The 19,080-nt window shown below is 43.0% G+C and overlaps 1 protein-coding gene across 3 annotated transcripts in view; it reads left to right on the top strand.

Moving 5' to 3' along the window:
• Positions 1-19,080, top strand: part of ACSBG1 (acyl-CoA synthetase bubblegum family member 1) — a 53,902-nt gene that overhangs the window by 12,447 nt on the left and 22,375 nt on the right. For all 3 annotated transcript variants that reach the window (XM_063449422.1, XM_063449420.1, XM_063449421.1), the window contains exons 2-6: positions 138-212; positions 6,086-6,303; positions 8,327-8,415; positions 9,894-10,014; positions 11,230-11,310. In XM_063449422.1, coding sequence (XP_063305492.1) covers positions 155-212; positions 6,086-6,303; positions 8,327-8,415; positions 9,894-10,014; positions 11,230-11,310 — 567 coding nt within the window. In that variant the 5' untranslated portion in view covers positions 138-154. The remainder of the gene's footprint in view (positions 1-137; positions 213-6,085; positions 6,304-8,326; positions 8,416-9,893; positions 10,015-11,229; positions 11,311-19,080) is intronic.

Genomic DNA, 19,080 nt, shown 5'->3' with positions numbered 1-19,080 from the left:
CAAATTGCTGTTGCAGACTGTTATTACAACTTTGGAAATATTGCTCAGAAAATTAATTAGCACAGGCAATGATTAAATCTGATGTGCAATTGTGATGCTGGTGATAGGACGGTTGTCTTTCATTGCTTTATCCACAGATCCAGTTGTGAAGTCCATGGAACCTAAAGATGATACTGAACAGTCATTGGCATTTACCGTCAACAAGACCAAAGGTGGGTCAAAGGAGCACTTCAAACCAGAATTCATGTAACCTACCTTTTAGTATGCACATAGTCATTAACCATGATTTTCTGGCACCAGGGGTGGGTACATGCTCAGTTGGTTCCTACCGTGTCACTGTATTCTTCCATCAGGTCCCCGCACGGTTTTATTTGATTGTCCCATTTATGACACGTTAGACAATATAAATATTCTGCCTGTTGTTTAATACAAGAGTTGTCTTTTCCATGCACAAAGCCTTATCTAATGTCTGGCTATGAGGTTGGGCAAGCTACTAATCCATCCAGTGGCTAGTTGATGGTTGGACGACATCACTGAAGAAGCTCAGGATGCTAGGTGGGTAGCACTGAGCTACAAGGTTGCTGTTGTAGCTGCTGGAGGTTCCTGGTGGCATGGAGAAGGGACAAATGCAGTAATAAGTGCAAGTCTGAATCCAGGGCAGAATGACCACTTGGACAACTCTGCCCTAGCCTGCCACTACTGTTTAGACATAGCCTGACCGGGAAGATTGGTAGATCTCTCTAACGTTCCCAGTACCATCTTATATCAGAAGTTACATGTGCGAAGAGTCATTGCTTTGAAGAGAGGCAATAGGATCATGCAGAGAGCACTGTGGAGGCATAGTCTTCTATATAGGATTCTGGTCGAGAGGCTGTCTATGAGCCTGGCTTTGCCAGGTTCACTTGCCTGCTTCAGTGGTAGGACCCACCTACTATTGGTGATGCCCACTAGGGAGAGCCACTCATGTCCCAATTCTGCAATTGGCAAATTTGGGAGTTATGAGAGTGAAGGTAGGACAAGTGTGTGTGTGAGAGAGGTGGGGGTTTGTTTTCTACAAATCACTTCAGATGTAAGATATTCTCAGAAGGGAAAATGGTCACGGACTACTTTCTGCACCATAACATTTACAATTATAGAAACCTGTTTTGCTTTGATTTAACATTTAACTTATCTAACTAGGGTTACCATACCCACCATGTTTTCAGGGACACATATAATTTAATCATATTTATGAAAACACATGAAGTGTTGCCCTGCAGTATGTATAATGCATATTCTGCAGGATTCTTCATTGCCTAATAGCTTAATCTAATACACCTTTTTCTGAATACTACATACTTCAGGGCAACCCTTTTCACATATACGTGATATGAGTCCCTGAAAACATGGTGGACCTGGTCACCAGATCAAAAGAACCCACTTTTTGGAAATTACTTCTAATAGATATTTTACCACTAATGGAGTTTCCGTGCATTCAGCCAAAATAGCATTGTTGTTGGTCGACTCGATGTTTCAATTCATCACAAAGGTTTAATATGATAAATTTGAGGTCAGGGCTCTGTGCCGGCCAGTCAAGTTCTACGACACCAGTTACAAAATCCAATCCACGTGGACTTTGATTTGTTTGAGATATTGTCTTGCTGAAATAGGAAAAGGCATTGCCAAACTGTTGGCTCAATACTTGGTAGTATAATGATGCTTTTATGAGATTCAGAAGCTTTGTTTGCCTTCTGCTTTATGCCTGTTGCTGTATCTATAAAGTTCTACAATCATAGGACTTGCGGGTGACCAGGATAGCTCCAGCTGGACAGACATTTGATGATCTGACTTGTTAGAAAAGCGGCATCTTATGGTGCCACATGGAAGGTCATTGAGTTCTGAGATTCAGACAGTGCCACTGGCTAGAGTTGTCTTAAGAAGCTGAATTAACCAACGGCTTCACTAGGGTTGGTGTCATCTCCCCCATTGACTTCCTCGCGTGCTAGACCATACCTCAGCCACGCAAACAGCGTCAGCTTATAGGGTTTGCAGATGAAACCATGTGATTTTGAAGCGTCATTGTAATTGGGTAATGGTGACAGATCTGAGCAGAGTGCATGAAAAAGAAAAGCCAAAAATTTAGATTTTTTTTTAAGTTATTTGCTTTTATTGTAGACTTGGTCTAACTGCAGATTCACAACTGGCAATACACTGACTGTTTTCATTACTGTATTTTGCCCTCTGAGTTCATGAAATGGCAAACCGTGAAATCTTAAAATTGCCAGAACTTTCTTTCTGTTTATCTTCGTCTCTTGTAGTGATAGTTGTGTCTACATCTTTGCCCTCTTCCCCTGTTTTAGGAGATTTTAAACAAAACTTTTAATCCATCTGTTAAAAACTCCAAAATAAGATGTGAGTACACCATGTCATCGGGTGAGCTAATAAAACAAAAAATAGTCCACAGTCATTGATAAAGTATATGTCAATGGACTATTAAATGTCAATGGGCTGTTAAAGAGGTAATTATCTCTAAAACAGTAAGGGTATATCTAGGGCTTATAAGCAAAAAACAGATTCAATCTAATAACATATATTACTAAAGTACTAATCCAAAACTCCAGCAAAAATAAATGGAGATATGTCGGAAAACTAAGTAGCTATTATTTAGAAAACTATTGGAGAAAAAGTTACTGTTTCAAAGAACAACCTACCTGTTACAGCAGGCTGATAAAAGAACACACTAATTTGTTAGTGTATATATTTAGTTTAGGCAAACTTATCAATGTTTTGCAGTTTGTTACCCTGGGAGAGACAGATTTAGTTTTTAGGATTATTATTATTATCAGTGCCATTTATATAGCGCCAACAGATTCCGTAGCGCTTTACCATATAAGAGGGATTTAACTATAAATAGGACAATTAGAAGAAAACTTACAGGAACGATAGGTTAAAGAGGACCCTGCTCAAATGAGCTTACAGTCTATAGGAGGTGGGGTGTAAAACACCGTAGGACAGGAAACAGCTATCAAATAAGGTGGAAGTGAAGCAGAGTTGGAGTAGAGTGCTGCCCTTTACAAGACAGCAAGACAGAGACAGGTATGTAAGGTAAAGGTTACGCTGGGAGGCCATCAGCTTTCCTAAAGAGATGGGTTTTAAGGCACTTCTTAAACAATTGAATATTAGGGGAGAGTCTGATGGCGGTAGGCAGGCTATTACATAGGAAGGAAGCTGCCCACGAAAAGTCGTGCAAGCGTGAATTGGCCGTACGGGTGCGAGCAGCAGAGCGGAGAGACCGAGAAGGGGCATACCTATAGATTTGTGAAGAGATATAAGAGAGGCTGGAATTGTTCAATGTATTATAGGTATGGGTTAGCACTTTGAATTGACTCCTATAGGAGACAGGAAGCCAATGTAAGGACTGAGAGGGGTGAGGGGTGTGGAGGACCGACTAGAGATGAAAATCAGACTGTAGCGGGGCAATATGGCTTTTGGGAAGACCTATTAGGAGAGGGTTGCAATAATCCATGTGGGAAATTACTAGAGCATGGACAAGCTCCTTAGTAGCATCTTGCGTAAGAAAGGGGCAGATGTTTTTAAGATGGAATCTACAGGATTTGGCAATATACTGGATGTGAGGCTCAAAGGTGATGCCAGAATCAAGTATGACGCCAAGACAGCGCGCTTGCAAGGATGGACTGATGTGGATACCCCTAACTTGAAGGGAGAGCAAAAGAGGAGGATTAGTATTAGAAGAAGGAAAGACAAGGAGCTCAGTTTTAGCGAGATTGAGTTTCAGAAAGTGGGAGGACTTCTAGTCAGAGATGGAAGAAAGGCAAGCAATGACACATTGCAGACGCCAGGGGAGAGGTCCGGGGAGGAGAGATATATCTGGGTGTCATCAGCATACAGGTTGTAGTGGAATCCAAATGAGGTAATGAGTTTGCTTAGAGAGACAGTATAAAGAGAAAATAGAAGGGGACCAAGGATAGAGCCTTGGGGGACTCCAACTGAGACAGGTGTCATTAGAAAAGGAGACACTGAATGAGAGATAAGGGAGGGATAAGAGGAAAACCATGAGCGAACAGAGTCACAGAGACAGAGTGATTGAAGAGTTTGAAGTAGGAGAGCATGATTAACAGTGTCAAAATCAGCAGAGAGGTCAAGAAGAATTAGTATGGAGTAGTTGCCTTTGTATTTAGCTACAATTATTTTTGGTGGAGTTTTGGATTAGTACTTTATATGTTATCTGCTATAAATATATATATATATATATATATATATATATATATATATATATATATATATATATATATATATATATATATATATATATATATATATATATATATATATATATATATATATATATATATATATATATATATTATAAGCAGGGACGTTTTAGCCGCGAGGCAAACAAGGCATTTGCCTTGGGCGGCATTTTCCAGGGGGCGGCAAAAAACGCCGCCCCCAAATGCCATGGGCAAATGCCTTGTTAGCCTTGCGGCTAACTGACATGCCTGGCGGGTGGGCGGCTGGCGAGGGAGCACTTCCTCTGAGCTGTCTGCTCAGCTCCCTCGCGCGCCGTAGAGTGAGGCTGGGAGCCGGAATATGACGTCATCTTCCGGCTCCCAGCCTCACTCTGCGGGCGGCGCACGAGGGAGCTGAGCAGACAGCTCAGAGGAAGTGCTCCCTCGCCAGCTGCCCACCCGCCCAGCAGATAGCCCGCCAGTGCCGCCCGCCCAGCAGCCACTGGACCACCAGGGAGAAAGAGACCCACCCCAGCATTCCCAAAGGTAAGGGGGAGGTTGGGGGGAGGTTAAATTAAAAAATATATATATGTTAATGTTAGTGTGTGTGTGTCTGACTGTGTGTGTGTATGTGTCTCTGACTCTGTGTGTGTTTGCCTGTTAGTGTGAGTGTGTGTGTCTGTTAGTGAGTGTGTGTGTGTGTCTGACTGTGTGTGACTGTGTGTGTCTATTAATGTGTGTGTGTCTGTAAATGTGTGTGTGTGTGTCTGTAAATGTGTGTGTCTTAGTGTGTGTGTGTCTGTGTCTGACTGTGTGAGTGTGTGTGTGTGTCTGCTAGTGAGTGAGTGTGTGTGTGTGTCTGACTGTATGTGTGTCTGTTAGTGTGAGTGTGTTTCTGTTAGCTAGTGTATGCGTATCTGTCAGTGAATGTGTATGTGTGTGTATTTAGAAGGGGGGAAGGTTTGGCGGGGGGAGGGAGGCGCCTGAGTTTTGTCCTGCCTGGGGCAGCACAAAACCAGGATACACCACTGATTATAAGTCCTAGCTATGCTCTTATGGTTTTAGAGATACTTACCTCTTTAATAGTCCATTGACATATACTTTATCAAAGATAGTGGACTATTTTTTTTGTTTTGTTAGCTCAGCCAATGACTTTATGTACTCACGTCATTTTGGATTGTTTAACAGATGGGTTAAATGTTATGTCTTAAATCTCCTAAATTTGTAAACTGGGTGTTTTTGTATTTTAACTTTTGTTATTTCTGCTTAAGCTTTAAGAGCGCATTAGAAAGTTCAAAAAGTAAGGTATACTGATACATGTAAGATAGGCTTACGAAAAATGGTTTTGTTATAACCAATGGGTATACAGGGGTATTTTGTAAAACACTGAACAAAACATTTATAGACCGTCATTTTCATGTCACCCCCTCTGATGGTGTCAGCCGATGCAGTCCACACACTCTCGATACTCTAGTGCAGGGGTAAGCAACCTTCGGCACCCTAGATGTTGTGGACTACATCCCCCATAATGTTCTTACACTCATAATGCTGGCAAAGCATCATGGGAGGTGTAGTCCAAAACAGCTGGAGTGCCGAAGGTTGCCTATGCCTGCTCTAGTGGCTCCTACAGGCCAATATACTCCTGGTCATGTAGGTTAGTAAGCTTTCTCAATCAACAATGTGAGCATGAATGGATATTATCCAATACTTAACAGTGAAGTTTTATTTGAAAAAATACATTGATTTACCATTGCATGAAATGGTTGAAAAGTCCATCCTTGTATAATACAGCAATCTGACAACCAGTAAAGATTAAATTGTAATTCTATCTACATTGATAACACTTGTCTTTATAGATGGTTTATGGACCACAGCTGCCAATGGGTCTATACAGATTCGGATTGACGATAGCTGCTCCCAGCCTGCTGTAACTGTGCACCAGATGTTTCTCGAATGTGTTGATAAATATGGAAATCTAAACGCCATGTCAAGCAAGATCAATGGTTTATGGGAGCATGTCACCTTCCTGGAATACTACAAGTTCTCTCGTCGAGCTGCCAAGAGCTTCATAAAGGTAGGGGAGATGTTTCTGTCCAAGAAGACCTTGAAAACTTGTGTATGGAATAATGTCACAAATGCCAATATTCACATGTATATAGATGTTAGGTAGGCCATAGCCAATGAGCGCTGTCCTGCATGGCCATGCATAGCTCTGAGGATTTAACCAGATTCTCCTAAAGAAAAATCACAGAGGCTGTTGCCGAGGGCATCTAGAAGGACAAAATTAGACTGGAATGAATCCAGCACACTCCAGGCACCATGACCACTTCTGAGTACTGTAGTGGTTATGGTGCTTGCATGTTCCTTTTCTTCTTTGGTTGTATGTGTGTCCACATCTTAGTGTTATTTCCTTGTATACATATTTTGCTTTTCCACAATTTAATTTCCCTTTCCGCCATGTTTTGTATCCTGGGAGCCTAAGTTCCATGCAGCATTTCATGCTTTCTGTGCAGCCTTCTGGAGTCGGATTGAATCACAGCAGAAGGATCAACTATTCACCTTACCTATAACCTTACCTATACTATTCACCTTACCTATAACAGAGGAGGTATCTGGAGGAGTCCCAGCATTGGGCTCTCCTTCTGGGCCGAGAGCCAAGATGGATGTCATACCCACCAGCCATCCACAACCTGGTAGTGCCGTTCCCAGAGCCTTGCAGGATATTCATCCTGACATTTGAGCTGGAGGGCTTGGTGGTGACCAGGCATAGGCTTTCACGCTAGCCTGGGCTTGTGGACCGAGGGTGTTGGTGCACCGACTGCTGATCCTCGCTGTCTGTGCGATCCTCTGGTGCACCCGGAAGGCGGTGAAAGCGCCATTAAGCTACATACAGATAGAGCAGAGCTAATCACCCTCTGAAGCTTGCAAGAGGAATTGGCTTAAATAAACATTTCTTCTGTACGAATGTTGTTGCAAACCTAGTTTTGTTAATCTCCTTACCCATCTTCAGTTAACCAAACATGTTTATTCACACATATGACCACTCTCAACATGTCTGACATTTACCCTATGCCATGCTTTTCACGTATATCACTACATATTTTCCCAGCATGATTGTTATTTTATATTTTTAAAAAATGTGCAGTTCCTCTTGACATTGTGTTCTCTAACTATACACCTGTATTCATTTGTTTTGCATTCCATCATATGTCATGGTCACTACGTGTATATTTCAAAGCTCTTAAAAAATAAAGAAATATACAAAATTAAAAAAATTTAAAGGAGAGAATACCTGCTCCAGAGTAACCAATTCATTGTCCACAATACTGGAAAAGTATTATAATCAAAAAGAGTATACCTAGTGCATCGTTTACAATGGACCAACACTGGGTAGTGGGGTTACTTCAGTTAAAATGCCACGTGGTATATCTTGAAGTAGCCTTAAGTTTTATTAAAATCCTTCTTCTCACTTTGGATAGTGGAAGTTCTGTCCTGGAGAATCAGAGGTGGTTTTGGTTCTGCGTATATAGGTCATGGAGCCAAATTACATGGGGGAAAAAAAGATTGTAAAAAATAAGATGGCTATCATATACGTTTATTTACTAATCTGGGAAATGTATAAAAAATAACTGAGCTGGACAAACAGCTAATTTATTGAATTATTCTAATTCGACTACTGTGACCTAAAATCTTAAATTCTCTAGTAAATATGCCACAGGTCCTGGTTAGTAAATAAAACCCAATTGAGGCACTGAAATGAGTCAAGTTAATACTCATACTTTGCCCCGCGCATGCTACACACATTTCTTGCCCAACACTGGCCACTTTCTATGGTATAAAATAACCATCCCCGCAGACATAGTCCTAAAGTAAACATACAGCTGAGTGGGTTAGTTTGGATATAAGGAAGCCTTGTTTTCTTCATTGTAAGCTTTTCCTGTATAAGCATCTGTATTCATAAAGAATAATAAGGAGTTTGTCTGTATCATACAACAATACTAAACCCCCACATTTAACATGTTGCACTCTAACCAATGTTGAGCCATTTTGTTCCAAAGCAGCCTGGCCTGTTTAACCTGGGTTCATTTTTTTCACAGCTTGGATTGGAACCATTTCATAGTGTCGGAATACTTGGGTTTAATTCTCCAGAATGGTTTATTTCCGCGGTGGGAGCTGTGTTTGCAGGGTAAGTGCTCATTGTGGACACCACCCTCAAAGCTTATCTAGATCGTTTTAAACCTTCTTCTTTTGGGGAAGTAATCATATTGGTGTAAATGTCCTCTAGAGACAGAAAAGATGGTCAAAGTCATTAAAACACCATATGAAAGAGATTTTTATTTTTTGTTGTCAATCGTTTTTTTAATGACATGACAAGCAGTAAGGATGTTGTACATTTAACATGCAATGCATAAATATGACAGGAGAAGTCAGTCGCTTAGTAATTCCCTTTAAGTAATCGCAGGCTAGACTAACACATCAATGAAAATGAATTTTATTGTTAAAGTAATGTAATCACACTTCACAGCTGCAAAGTGAGACATATCGGCTTGATTGCTGATTAACTGCATGCGTCTATAAAAGTGTTTGACAATTAATATTTTGTAATTTCGAGCTTTCGGTGCAATGTCATCGTAATAATAATAATAATGGAAATTATATACCACACATAGGCAACCATCAATCAGAGACACAATTGTCTAATATCAAAGCTGGCTGGCAGAGACAGGTGCTATAATGTACAATCTCAACACATACTTAACTCAACCAAAGTCCATGTGTTCATTCTAAGTTTCACAAACCTGGAACTATTTCTGGACCCCATGTGAAAACCATATCCATCCACAGCCAGTGGCCAAAGTATCTATTGGTATAATAATATTAACCCCTTAAGTACACCGCTTCAAAAGTAAAAGGACAGCATGCCGGAAAATGTCGTGTTTTTAAGGGGTTAAATGATAATAATTAATAATAAACCAGTAAGGAGCACATATCTAGAAAATGGATTCGCGGGAATAAGGAACATAATCGGTGTCATGTCTCACCAATTGCTGTATATCTGGCTACATTTACACTCTAAGTGTTTAACCCAAACGTTCTGTTGTCCAATGTGAAACATGGTGGGGCGTCTGCATTGTTATAAGCATCTATCTATCTCATCGATCATAGTGAAGTCATTACATCTGATGATTTGTCTTCATGGTCGATATATTGGAATATGAACTCTGTTTAAAGGAAAGGTAGCACGATATTGTGTAATCACAATAATGTCCACATGCACACTGCTAAACAAAAAAGTGGCTTCCGGAACAATCGTATGAAATGAAATGCCTTCTAATGTCTCCTGATCACCAGATCTGAACATTATTGTATCATCAGAGTAAGTTCAGGAACACTTTGTAATCCCACCTTATCATCCTTCAAAGAACTGCAGGCTCTTCCTATATGAATGGTGCAATGTCCCTCTGTAGACCTTTCAGGACTTGCATAAGAAGAACTGAAGCTCCTATTAAAGAACTCCACCATGTCTTGCTAGGTCCTTGATATTTGTTAAGTGTTTCCATTATTTTGTCTGTCCAGTGTAACTTTTGACATGAAAAGCTGCCTGTTCTATGTTGCAAAATGTTTCCATTGTATTGCATTGATTGTTATAACATTACATTGTAGAGGAATTGCTACGGGGATCTATGCAACCAATTCACCCGAAGCCTGCCACTACATTGCTAGTGACTGCAAAGCCAAAATTATCGTAGTCGAAAACCAGAAACAACTGGAAAAGATCCTACAGGTATGACCTTGGGTTATTTCGTTTGTTTGTTTGTATGCAGTGCATATACATATAGAAATGCACAGATCAATCAACAGTTGGCACAGATAGAATTTACGGAATAACAAGCAGACGGCCACTAACAGAGGATATTTTTCTTGGGTGTTTTTAAGTACATGTATATTTTCCAGTAGTGCAAATGGACTTGCTATTAGCACAGTTACACTCTTTAAAGGAACACTCCAAGCACCATAACCATTACATAGCACTTCAAAGTGTGTCCTGGCTCTCTCCCAATATAAGCAGTCAAACTACTTTAGAATGCTTATCTTCTTGCCTGTGGTTTGCCAGCCACTGCTCCCCATCTCAGTAAGCTGCTCCCCTAAATACAAAGGTACATAACCTATTATTGGTTGAAAGTGGTCAGTAGGAGCTTCTGGTTCTCAGAAGAGGAGAGGTTATGGTGCCTGGCATGTGCCTTTAATGACATCCAGAAGATAACAGGTGTTGTAGTCATTGATAAAATTAGTAAATGCAACATGAGGATGTTCCGTTGGTAGTAACCTATGTTGTAACATGCTGGTATATCATTAGTATGTACAATTAGGGCGGCCTGATCCAGCATGTTTTCCTGGCAAATCACTCCTGCACACTGATAGGCAGCATTAAAAATATTTATATAGAATTCATACGGTGTTGTAGGGAATGAAAGGGACAAATTAAATCAAATTAAAACAACTTTAGCTTAGTGAAGCACTGCTCAATTCTCTGTCAATTAGGAGTTCAAAAACATTTGTCTTTGTCCATGCACACCTTCCACCACGCCTTCTGTAACTGACACAACCTACATCATAAAAATTGTGTAATTTTTCAATCAGATGCTAACTTGCTGTAGAATGTTTTATCTCCTGCTCTGTAAATTCAACTGTAATCATGCACAGGAGACTCCTGCAGTGTCTAGACGGTTATTAACTGAGCAGGAGATAAGAAATTCTAAACAGAATTTGCAATAAAGGAAGTTTGAACATTCAATCTCTTTGCAGGAAGTGTTTAGGAAGGCTAAATATGCAAGGAGGTGTGGCTAGGGTTGCATAAACAAAGTGATCTAACTATATGTATATTGGGACACATGCAAAATACAGACTCTTCTAGCCTAGGTGGCTCTGTAAAAATAGTTAGATAAGTAACTTACAGTAATGTCACTCAATGCGTAATGATTAAATTCTTTATTGACAGATATGGGAGAAATTACCTCACCTTAAAGCTGTTGTTCAGTATAAAGGCAGCTTACAGGAGAAAACTCCAAATGTATACACGGTATGTAATTATATTTCACTGATATAATGGTGAAGGAGAGTCATGCACCAACTGTATCACTAGAGCATCTACTATCTACAGTGTGTTCAGAAAGTGTTCAGACCCACTTCATTTTTTAATGTTGTGACTTTAAGCTACAATTGTTTAAATTGAACAGATTTTACACACCATTCCAAATATATTAAACAGAATAAATTGAAATAACACATTGACCTAGGTATTCAGAGTCTCTTGACTCAGTACTTCGTTGAAGCTTGTTTGGCAGCAATTACAGCCTCATGTCTTTTTTTTGTTATAGAAACATAGACACATAAAATGTGACCGCAGATAAGAACCATTCGGCCCATCTAGTCTGCCCAATATTTAGAAATACTCTTAATTAGTCCCTGTCCTTATGACTTGACAAACTGTGCACATCTGGATTTGGAGGACAGGCATTTTTGGTCTCTCCAGAGATGTTTGATTGGGATCAAGTGCGGGCTCTTGGTGGACCACACAAGGACATTTACAGAGTTGCCACTAAGCCACTCTTGCATTGTCTTAGCTGTTTGCTTAGGGCCACTGTGCTGTTTAGGCAAACCCTTCAACCGAGTCTGAGGTCCTGAGCCCTCTGGACCAGGATTTCAGTAAGGATATCTCTGTATTTTGATAAGCAATGGGTTCAGTTTGTAGCCAACAGCCTAAGCGTAAAAATAAAAAGAACCATAGGTCTTTCCACCGGAGTCCTGGTAGGTGGGTTCTCCACTCACATGAAAAACAGTAGTGCTGTAGCAACGACTGGTTATAAATATAACAAATATCCTGACTCACAGTGGAAATAAAATAAATAAATTACATTGTAGCTTTTATTCCATCCAAACCAAAAGTTAATTTATTTTAAACCCTTTTTATATAAATTCCATTCAGAAAGGCTATTTGTTAGAAAAGACAAGAAATTACATATTTATTTTCTACATATAGAAATATGTGTTAGAATTATAAATTGCATGGGATTGTTTTTCTACACAATATTCTTCATACTGTATTTTCTACAGTCATCTTCATACTGAACAATGAACTCTTAATTCTTCCTGGCTAAGGTGTTGGGGAATGTAAACCTGTGGACATGTCTGTAAATGCTATAAATTTGGTCTAAACGCTGATGGTTTAACTTCTTGTGTCACACATAAAGCCATGGGCGTAGGAACCCCCAAAAATCTGGGGGGATAGCATTTTTACTCGCCGGGTATATTCTTATTCCGTAAACTAGGAGTTGTTTATCCCATTGTACAGCGCTACGGAATTTGCAGTCGCTATATAAATGATTAAATAATAACATTAAAGGGTCACTACAGGGAAGGGGTTTTACTTACCCGGATACAGCGCCGGGATCCTCCTGATTAGAACCACCCCTACCCTTCCCATGAATATTAGAACCACCCCTACCCCTTCCATGCACAAAAGAACCCCACCTACCCCTTCCACGCATATTAGCCCCCTACCCCTTCCATGCATATTAGTACACCCCTAACCCCTTCCATGCATATTAGTACCCCCTAACCCCTTCCATGCATATTAGAACCCACCCTACAGACACAGACACACACTATCAGACTCAGACACACACTATCAGACACACACTATCAGACACACACTATCAGACACACACACTATCAGACACACACTCTATCAGACACACACTCTATCAGACACACACTCTATCAGACACACACTCTATCAGACACACACTCTATCAGACACACACTCTATCAGACACACACACTATCAGACACACACACTATCAGACACACACACTATCAGACACACACACTGACAGACACACACACACACTGACAGACACACACACACACTGACAGACACACACACACTGACAGACACACACACACACTGACAGACACACACACACTGACAGACACACACACACTGACAGACACACACACACTGACAGACACACACACACTGACAGACACACACACACTGACAGACACACACACACACTGACAGACACACACACACACTGACAGACACACACACACACTGACAGACACACACTGACAGACACACACACACACTGACAGACACACACACACACTGACAGACACACACACACACTGACAGACACACACACACACTGACAGACACACACACACACTGACAGACACACACACACACTGACAGACACACACACACACACTGACAGACACACACACACACACTGACAGACACACACACACACACTGACAGACACACACACACACACTGACAGACACACACACACACACTGACAGACACACACACACACACTGACAGACACACACACACACACACTGACAGACACACACACACACACACTGACAGACACACACACACACACACACTGACAGACACACACACACACACACACTGACAGACACACACACACATTAACACTTTTTTAAAATGTATTTAAACACCCCCCCCAGCCACCTTACCTTTGGGAATGCTGGGGGGGGGTCTCTTCCACCCTGGTGGTCCAGTGGCTGCTGGGCGGGCGGCGCTGGCGGGCGGCTGGCGAGGGAGCACTTCCTCTGAGCTGTCTGCTCAGCTCCCTCGCACGCCGCAAAGTGAGGCTGGGAGGCGGAGCCGGAATATGACGTCATATTCCGGCTCCCAGCCTCACTCTGCGGCGTGCGAGGGAGCTGAGCAGACAGCTCAGAGGAAGTGCTCCCTCGCCAGCCGCCCGCCAGCGCCGCCCGACCGCCCAGCAGCAGCCCAGCATGTCTGTTAGCCGTAAGGCTAACAAGACATTTGCCTTGGGCATTTGGGGGCGGCTTTTTTTGCCGCCCCCTGGAAAATGCCGCCCAAGGCAAATGCCTCGTTTGCCTCGCGGCTAATACGCCCCTGGGCTCCACTGGTGTAGAACAGGCTCTCTGGAGGCTGTTTGTAACAGTGGTCACAAAAATCAATGTTCTGGGAGAACGGGAAGCAGCTCCATTTTGGGGGGGCCCTTTACACAGCTCAAGGTCTGGGTCCCAGGGTCCACCTTAATGTTCCACCAATGAGTTTGTGCACAGGGGGTGGAGTGTGTAGGGGATGTCCTGATATGTGTGTAAGGAATGCATTGTGTGAATCTGTGTTTGTATGTGTAAGGGCTGCAAGGTGTGTCTGTGTATGTACGGGATGCAGTGTGTGCGTCTGTAAAGGGTGCATTGAGTGTGTGTAAGGAATGCATTGTGTGTTTCTGTGTGTGTAAGGGTTGCATGATTGTGTGTGTGTGTGTGTGTGATGAATGCCAATCTCTCTCCCTCCTTCTCCCCCTCCCTCCCTTGTCACTCTCTTTCTCCCCCTCCCTCCCTCCCTTGTCACTCTCTTTCTCCCCCTCCCTCCCTTGTCACTCTTTCTCTCCTCCCTCCCTCCCTTGTCACTCTTTCTCTCCTCCCTCCCTCCCTTGTCACTCTCTCTCCTCCCTCCCTCCCTTGTCACACTTTCTCTCCTCCCTCCCTCCCTTGTCACACTTTCTCTCCTCCCTCCCTCCCTTGTCACTCTCTCTCCTCCCTCCCTCCCTTGTCACTCTCTCTCCTCCCTCCCTCCCTTGTCACTCTTTCTCTCCTCCCTCCCTCCCTTGTCACTCTTTCTCTCCTCCCTCCCTCCCTTGTCACTCTTTCTCTCCTCCCTCCCTCCCTTGTCACTCTTTCTCTCCTCCCTCCCTCCCTTGTCACTCTTTCTCTCCTCCCTCCCTCCCTTGTCACTCTTTCTCTCCTCCCTCCCTCCCTTGTCACTCTTTCTCTCCTCCCTCCCTCCCTTGTCACTCTTTCTCTCCTCCCCCCTCCCTTGTCACTCTTTCTCCCCCTCCCTTGTCACTCTCCCCCTCCCTCCCTTGTCACTCTCTTTCTCCCCCTCCCTCCCTCCCTTGTCACTCTCTTTCTCCCCCTCCCTCCCTCCCTTGTCACTCTCTTTCTCCCCCTCCCTCCCTCCCTTGTCACTCTCTTTCTACCCCTCCCTCCCTTGTCACTTTCTTTCTCCCCCTCCCTCCCTTGTCACTCTCTCTCCTCCCTCCCTCCCTTGTCACTCTCTCTCCTCCCTCCCTCCCTTGTCACTCTTTCTCTCCTCCCTCCCTCCCTTGTCACTCTCTTTTTTTATCCTCCTCCCTCCCTTGTCACTCTTTTTTATCCCCCTCCCTCCCTTGTCACTCTTTTTTATCCCCCTCCCTCCCTTGTCACTCTCTTTTTTATCCCCCTCCCTCCCTTGTCACTCTTTCCCCCCTCCCTTGTCACTCTTTCCCCCCTCCCTTGTCACTCTTCCCCCCCTCCCTTGTCACTCTCTTCCCCCCTCCCTTGTCACTCTCTTCCCCCCTCCCTTGTCACTCTCTTCCCCCCTCCCTTGTCACTCTCTTCCCCCCTCCCTTGTCACTCTCTTCCCCCCTCCCTGTCACTCTCTTCCCCCCTCCCTGTCACTCTCTTCCCCCCTCCCTGTCACTCTCTTCCCCCCCTCCCTTGTCACTCTCTTCCCCCCCTCCCTTGTCACTCTCTTCCCCCCCTCCCTTGTCACTCTTTCTCCACCTCCCTCCCTTGTCACTCTTTCTCCCTCCCTTGTCACTCCCCCTCCCTCCCTTGTCACTCTTTCTCTCCCTCCCTTGTCACTCCCCCTCCCTCCCTTGTCACTCTCTTTTTTTCTCCCCCCCCTCCCTCCCTCCCTACTCTCTTTCCCCCCCCCTCCCTGTTTCTTCCCCCCCCCCACCTATGATGTAGCGTGGCCGAGCTCTGTATGGTCCGCGGGTACAGGGAGCTTTTGTTTCCTGTACCCGGCCGGACTAAAAGGAAGTGAACACTCAGTGTGCACTTCCTGTTAGTCCGGCCGGGTACAGGAGACAGATGCTCCCTGTACCCGCGGACCATACAGCGCTCGGCCACGTGACAGGAGGGAGCGCTGAGCGCTTCCCTCCTGTTAGTCCCTCTCCTCATGCTGCGCCCGGGCGGTGCGCCCTCATGGACGCACCAGCCAGGGCAAAACTGCAGCCGCCTGAGCCTCTTTACAGAGCGCTCGGGCGGCTGCAGCATGAAGGGGTCCGGCGGAGCTGGGGGGGATTTCCCCATAACCAGTCCCCCCCGCATGATTTGCTGGGGGGGATGCGTCCCCCCCAACCCCCCCGGTTCCTACGCCCATGCATAAAGCTTACGGAATGAAGGACTTTATTAATTGTTGTTTTTAAAATGTTTATTACCCTGCCTTGAACGAGGACATCAATATGTGGGTAAGACTGAGAACTTGCATAGGAGAGCATTTGTTAGATATATAGAATACAAATTATAAATCACTGGTTACTAAACATTTTTACGAGTTTAATATAGGTGATTGTGACGGACCTCAGCATTCAGCTTTGTGTTGAGTGTTTCCAGCAAGGGTTCTTCACTTTAAACGCTGGATACCTTAACCCCTTAAGGACCAAACTTCTGGAATAAAAGGGAATCATGACATGTCACACATGTCATGTGTCCTTAAGGGGTTAAAGGAACACTAAAGTCAACTAAATTACTTTAGCTAAATAAAGCAGTTTTAGTGTATAGATCATTCCCCTACAACTTCACTGCTCAATTCACTGTCATTTAGGAGTTAAATCACTTTGTTTCTGTTTATGCAGCCCTAGCCACACCTCCCCTGGCTATGATTGACAGAGCCTGCCTGAAAAAAAAAAACTGGTTTCACTTTCAAACAGATGTAATTTACCTTAAATAATTGTATCTCAATCTCTAAATTGAACTTTAATCACATACAGGAGGCTCTTGCAGGGTCTAGCAAGCTATTAACATAGCAGGGGATAAGAAAATCTTAATTAAACAGAACTTGCTATAAAGAAAGCCTAACTAGGGCTCTCTTTACAGGAAGTGTTTATGGAAGGCTGTGCAAGTCACATGCAGGGAGGTGTGACTAGGGTTCATAAACAAGGGGATTTAACTCCTAAATGGCAGAGGATTGAGCAGAGAGGCTGCAGGGGCATGTTCTATACACCAAAACTGCTTCATTAAGCTAAAGTTGTTTAGGTGACTATAGTGTCCCTTTAACCCCTTAAGGACACATGACATGTGTGACATGTCATGATTCCCTTTTATTCCAGAAGTTTGGTCCTTAAGGGGTTAAGTGATTCTAGCTGTCTTACCCAAATACTAGAAGGATTACTTAGTGTAGGGTGAAAAAGAACTAGTTTATTGGGAACAAGGCACACTTCTATACATACGACCCAACAGGGGGTCCATGGCTTGAACAATGTAAATCCCACCGTGGTGCTTCTGAGTCTGGGAGATAACTAGATCAATAATCTCTAATCTAATTATTCCCCAGACATCAGGGTGCTATTGAAATATACCCCAAAATATATTAAATATCACAAATAACTCCCACATGTCTTATATAGCTCTCCACCTCCTTCAGTCAAAATAGTGCTCTTGTTAATCTCACTGTGTTTAATTACAACCTGGCTAAAGTTTTAGCCACGGCTTTCCCGGAGAGGCTCAGCAACCAGGTGGGCTGGAGTCAGGAAGCGCTTTGTTTTAAAATGTTAAAATTGTCCCCAGTGACTTAAAGGATTACTACAGGGTCAGGAACACAAACATGTATTCCTGACCCTATAGTGCTAAACCCACCATTTAGGTAGCTTGCTCCCCCTTAACCCCTCTATAAAAGTTTAAAACTTCCAGCGCTATGTGGGTCTGCCATTGCTGGCGCTGCCCCCTTTGTGACATCATCGAAATTGGCACGGGGTGGGGCCGAATGCTGTTTTGGCCAATCAGTCCCTCCTCCTAGAGATGCATTGAATCAATGCATCTCTATGAGGAAAATTCAGCAGAACATGGGGATGTTGAACGTCAGGACTGCTTACTGTGCAGCACAAGGCCAGGACATCCCTCCAGTGGCCATCTGAGGAGTGGCCACTTGGGGGTGTTCCTAGAGGCAATGTAAACACTGCCTTTTCTCTGAAAAGGCAGTGTTTACATGAAAATGCCTGAAGGGAGCTATTATACTCACCAGAACAACTACACTTAGCTGTAGTTCTGGTGACTATAGTGTCCGTTTAATGAGGACTTAGAAATTGTCTCAGTTATTAGACATTAATAATTCTCTCTGCATTCCTGTTTTAAAAATTATATTTTCCCATGTCAACGAGAAGTTTTGATTCATGTCTATACAGGCTGTGATACAATAAAGTTAACTTAAAAAAACATGTTTTATGGAATTGTTGTCACTCACAGAATATTACAATTAGGACTTTACACGATCAGCAAATTGGTTAGGTAATATTTTTTTATTTTTTATGAACTGACTGCTTGTTACTTAACCTTGCCTAATATAGTCTTGTTGCAGTTGGTGTGGGTTTTGAGTTGCCAAGTTTATTACATTGTATATTGTTCTCTAGTTATGACGTACCTTCCTAGCTGGTTGTTTATTTGATCGTAAAATATTATATAATTTTTTTGTTTGTTTGTTTTTTCACTTTGTGCATTTTTCCATTTTGTAAGGCTGCATTGTGGCTTGGAACAATCAGTGCAGACTCTATTACTTCCATTTTCATATTTGTGAATTTGCTATTTAGAGTGTGTGGTTAATTGTCCTTTTACAACCTATGTGAAAGTTTGGAGAGTCTTATGTTGTTGTATTTAACTTGGATAGAATAAAAGCTATGAATTTATTTTCTGGATTTTTGTCCTTAGATTTTGGAACCAACATTTCTACAATCGATACTGTATTTCTGTATTTTGTTGCATTTAGCTGTTCCTCAACCCTGACAATCTCATAGTT

This window comes from Pelobates fuscus, chromosome 3 (genome assembly GCF_036172605.1).
Source record: "Pelobates fuscus isolate aPelFus1 chromosome 3, aPelFus1.pri, whole genome shotgun sequence".
NCBI lineage: Eukaryota > Metazoa > Chordata > Amphibia > Anura > Pelobatidae > Pelobates > Pelobates fuscus.
Note: the sequence above shows the minus strand (reverse complement) of the source record. Positions and strands in the feature narration are given on the sequence as shown.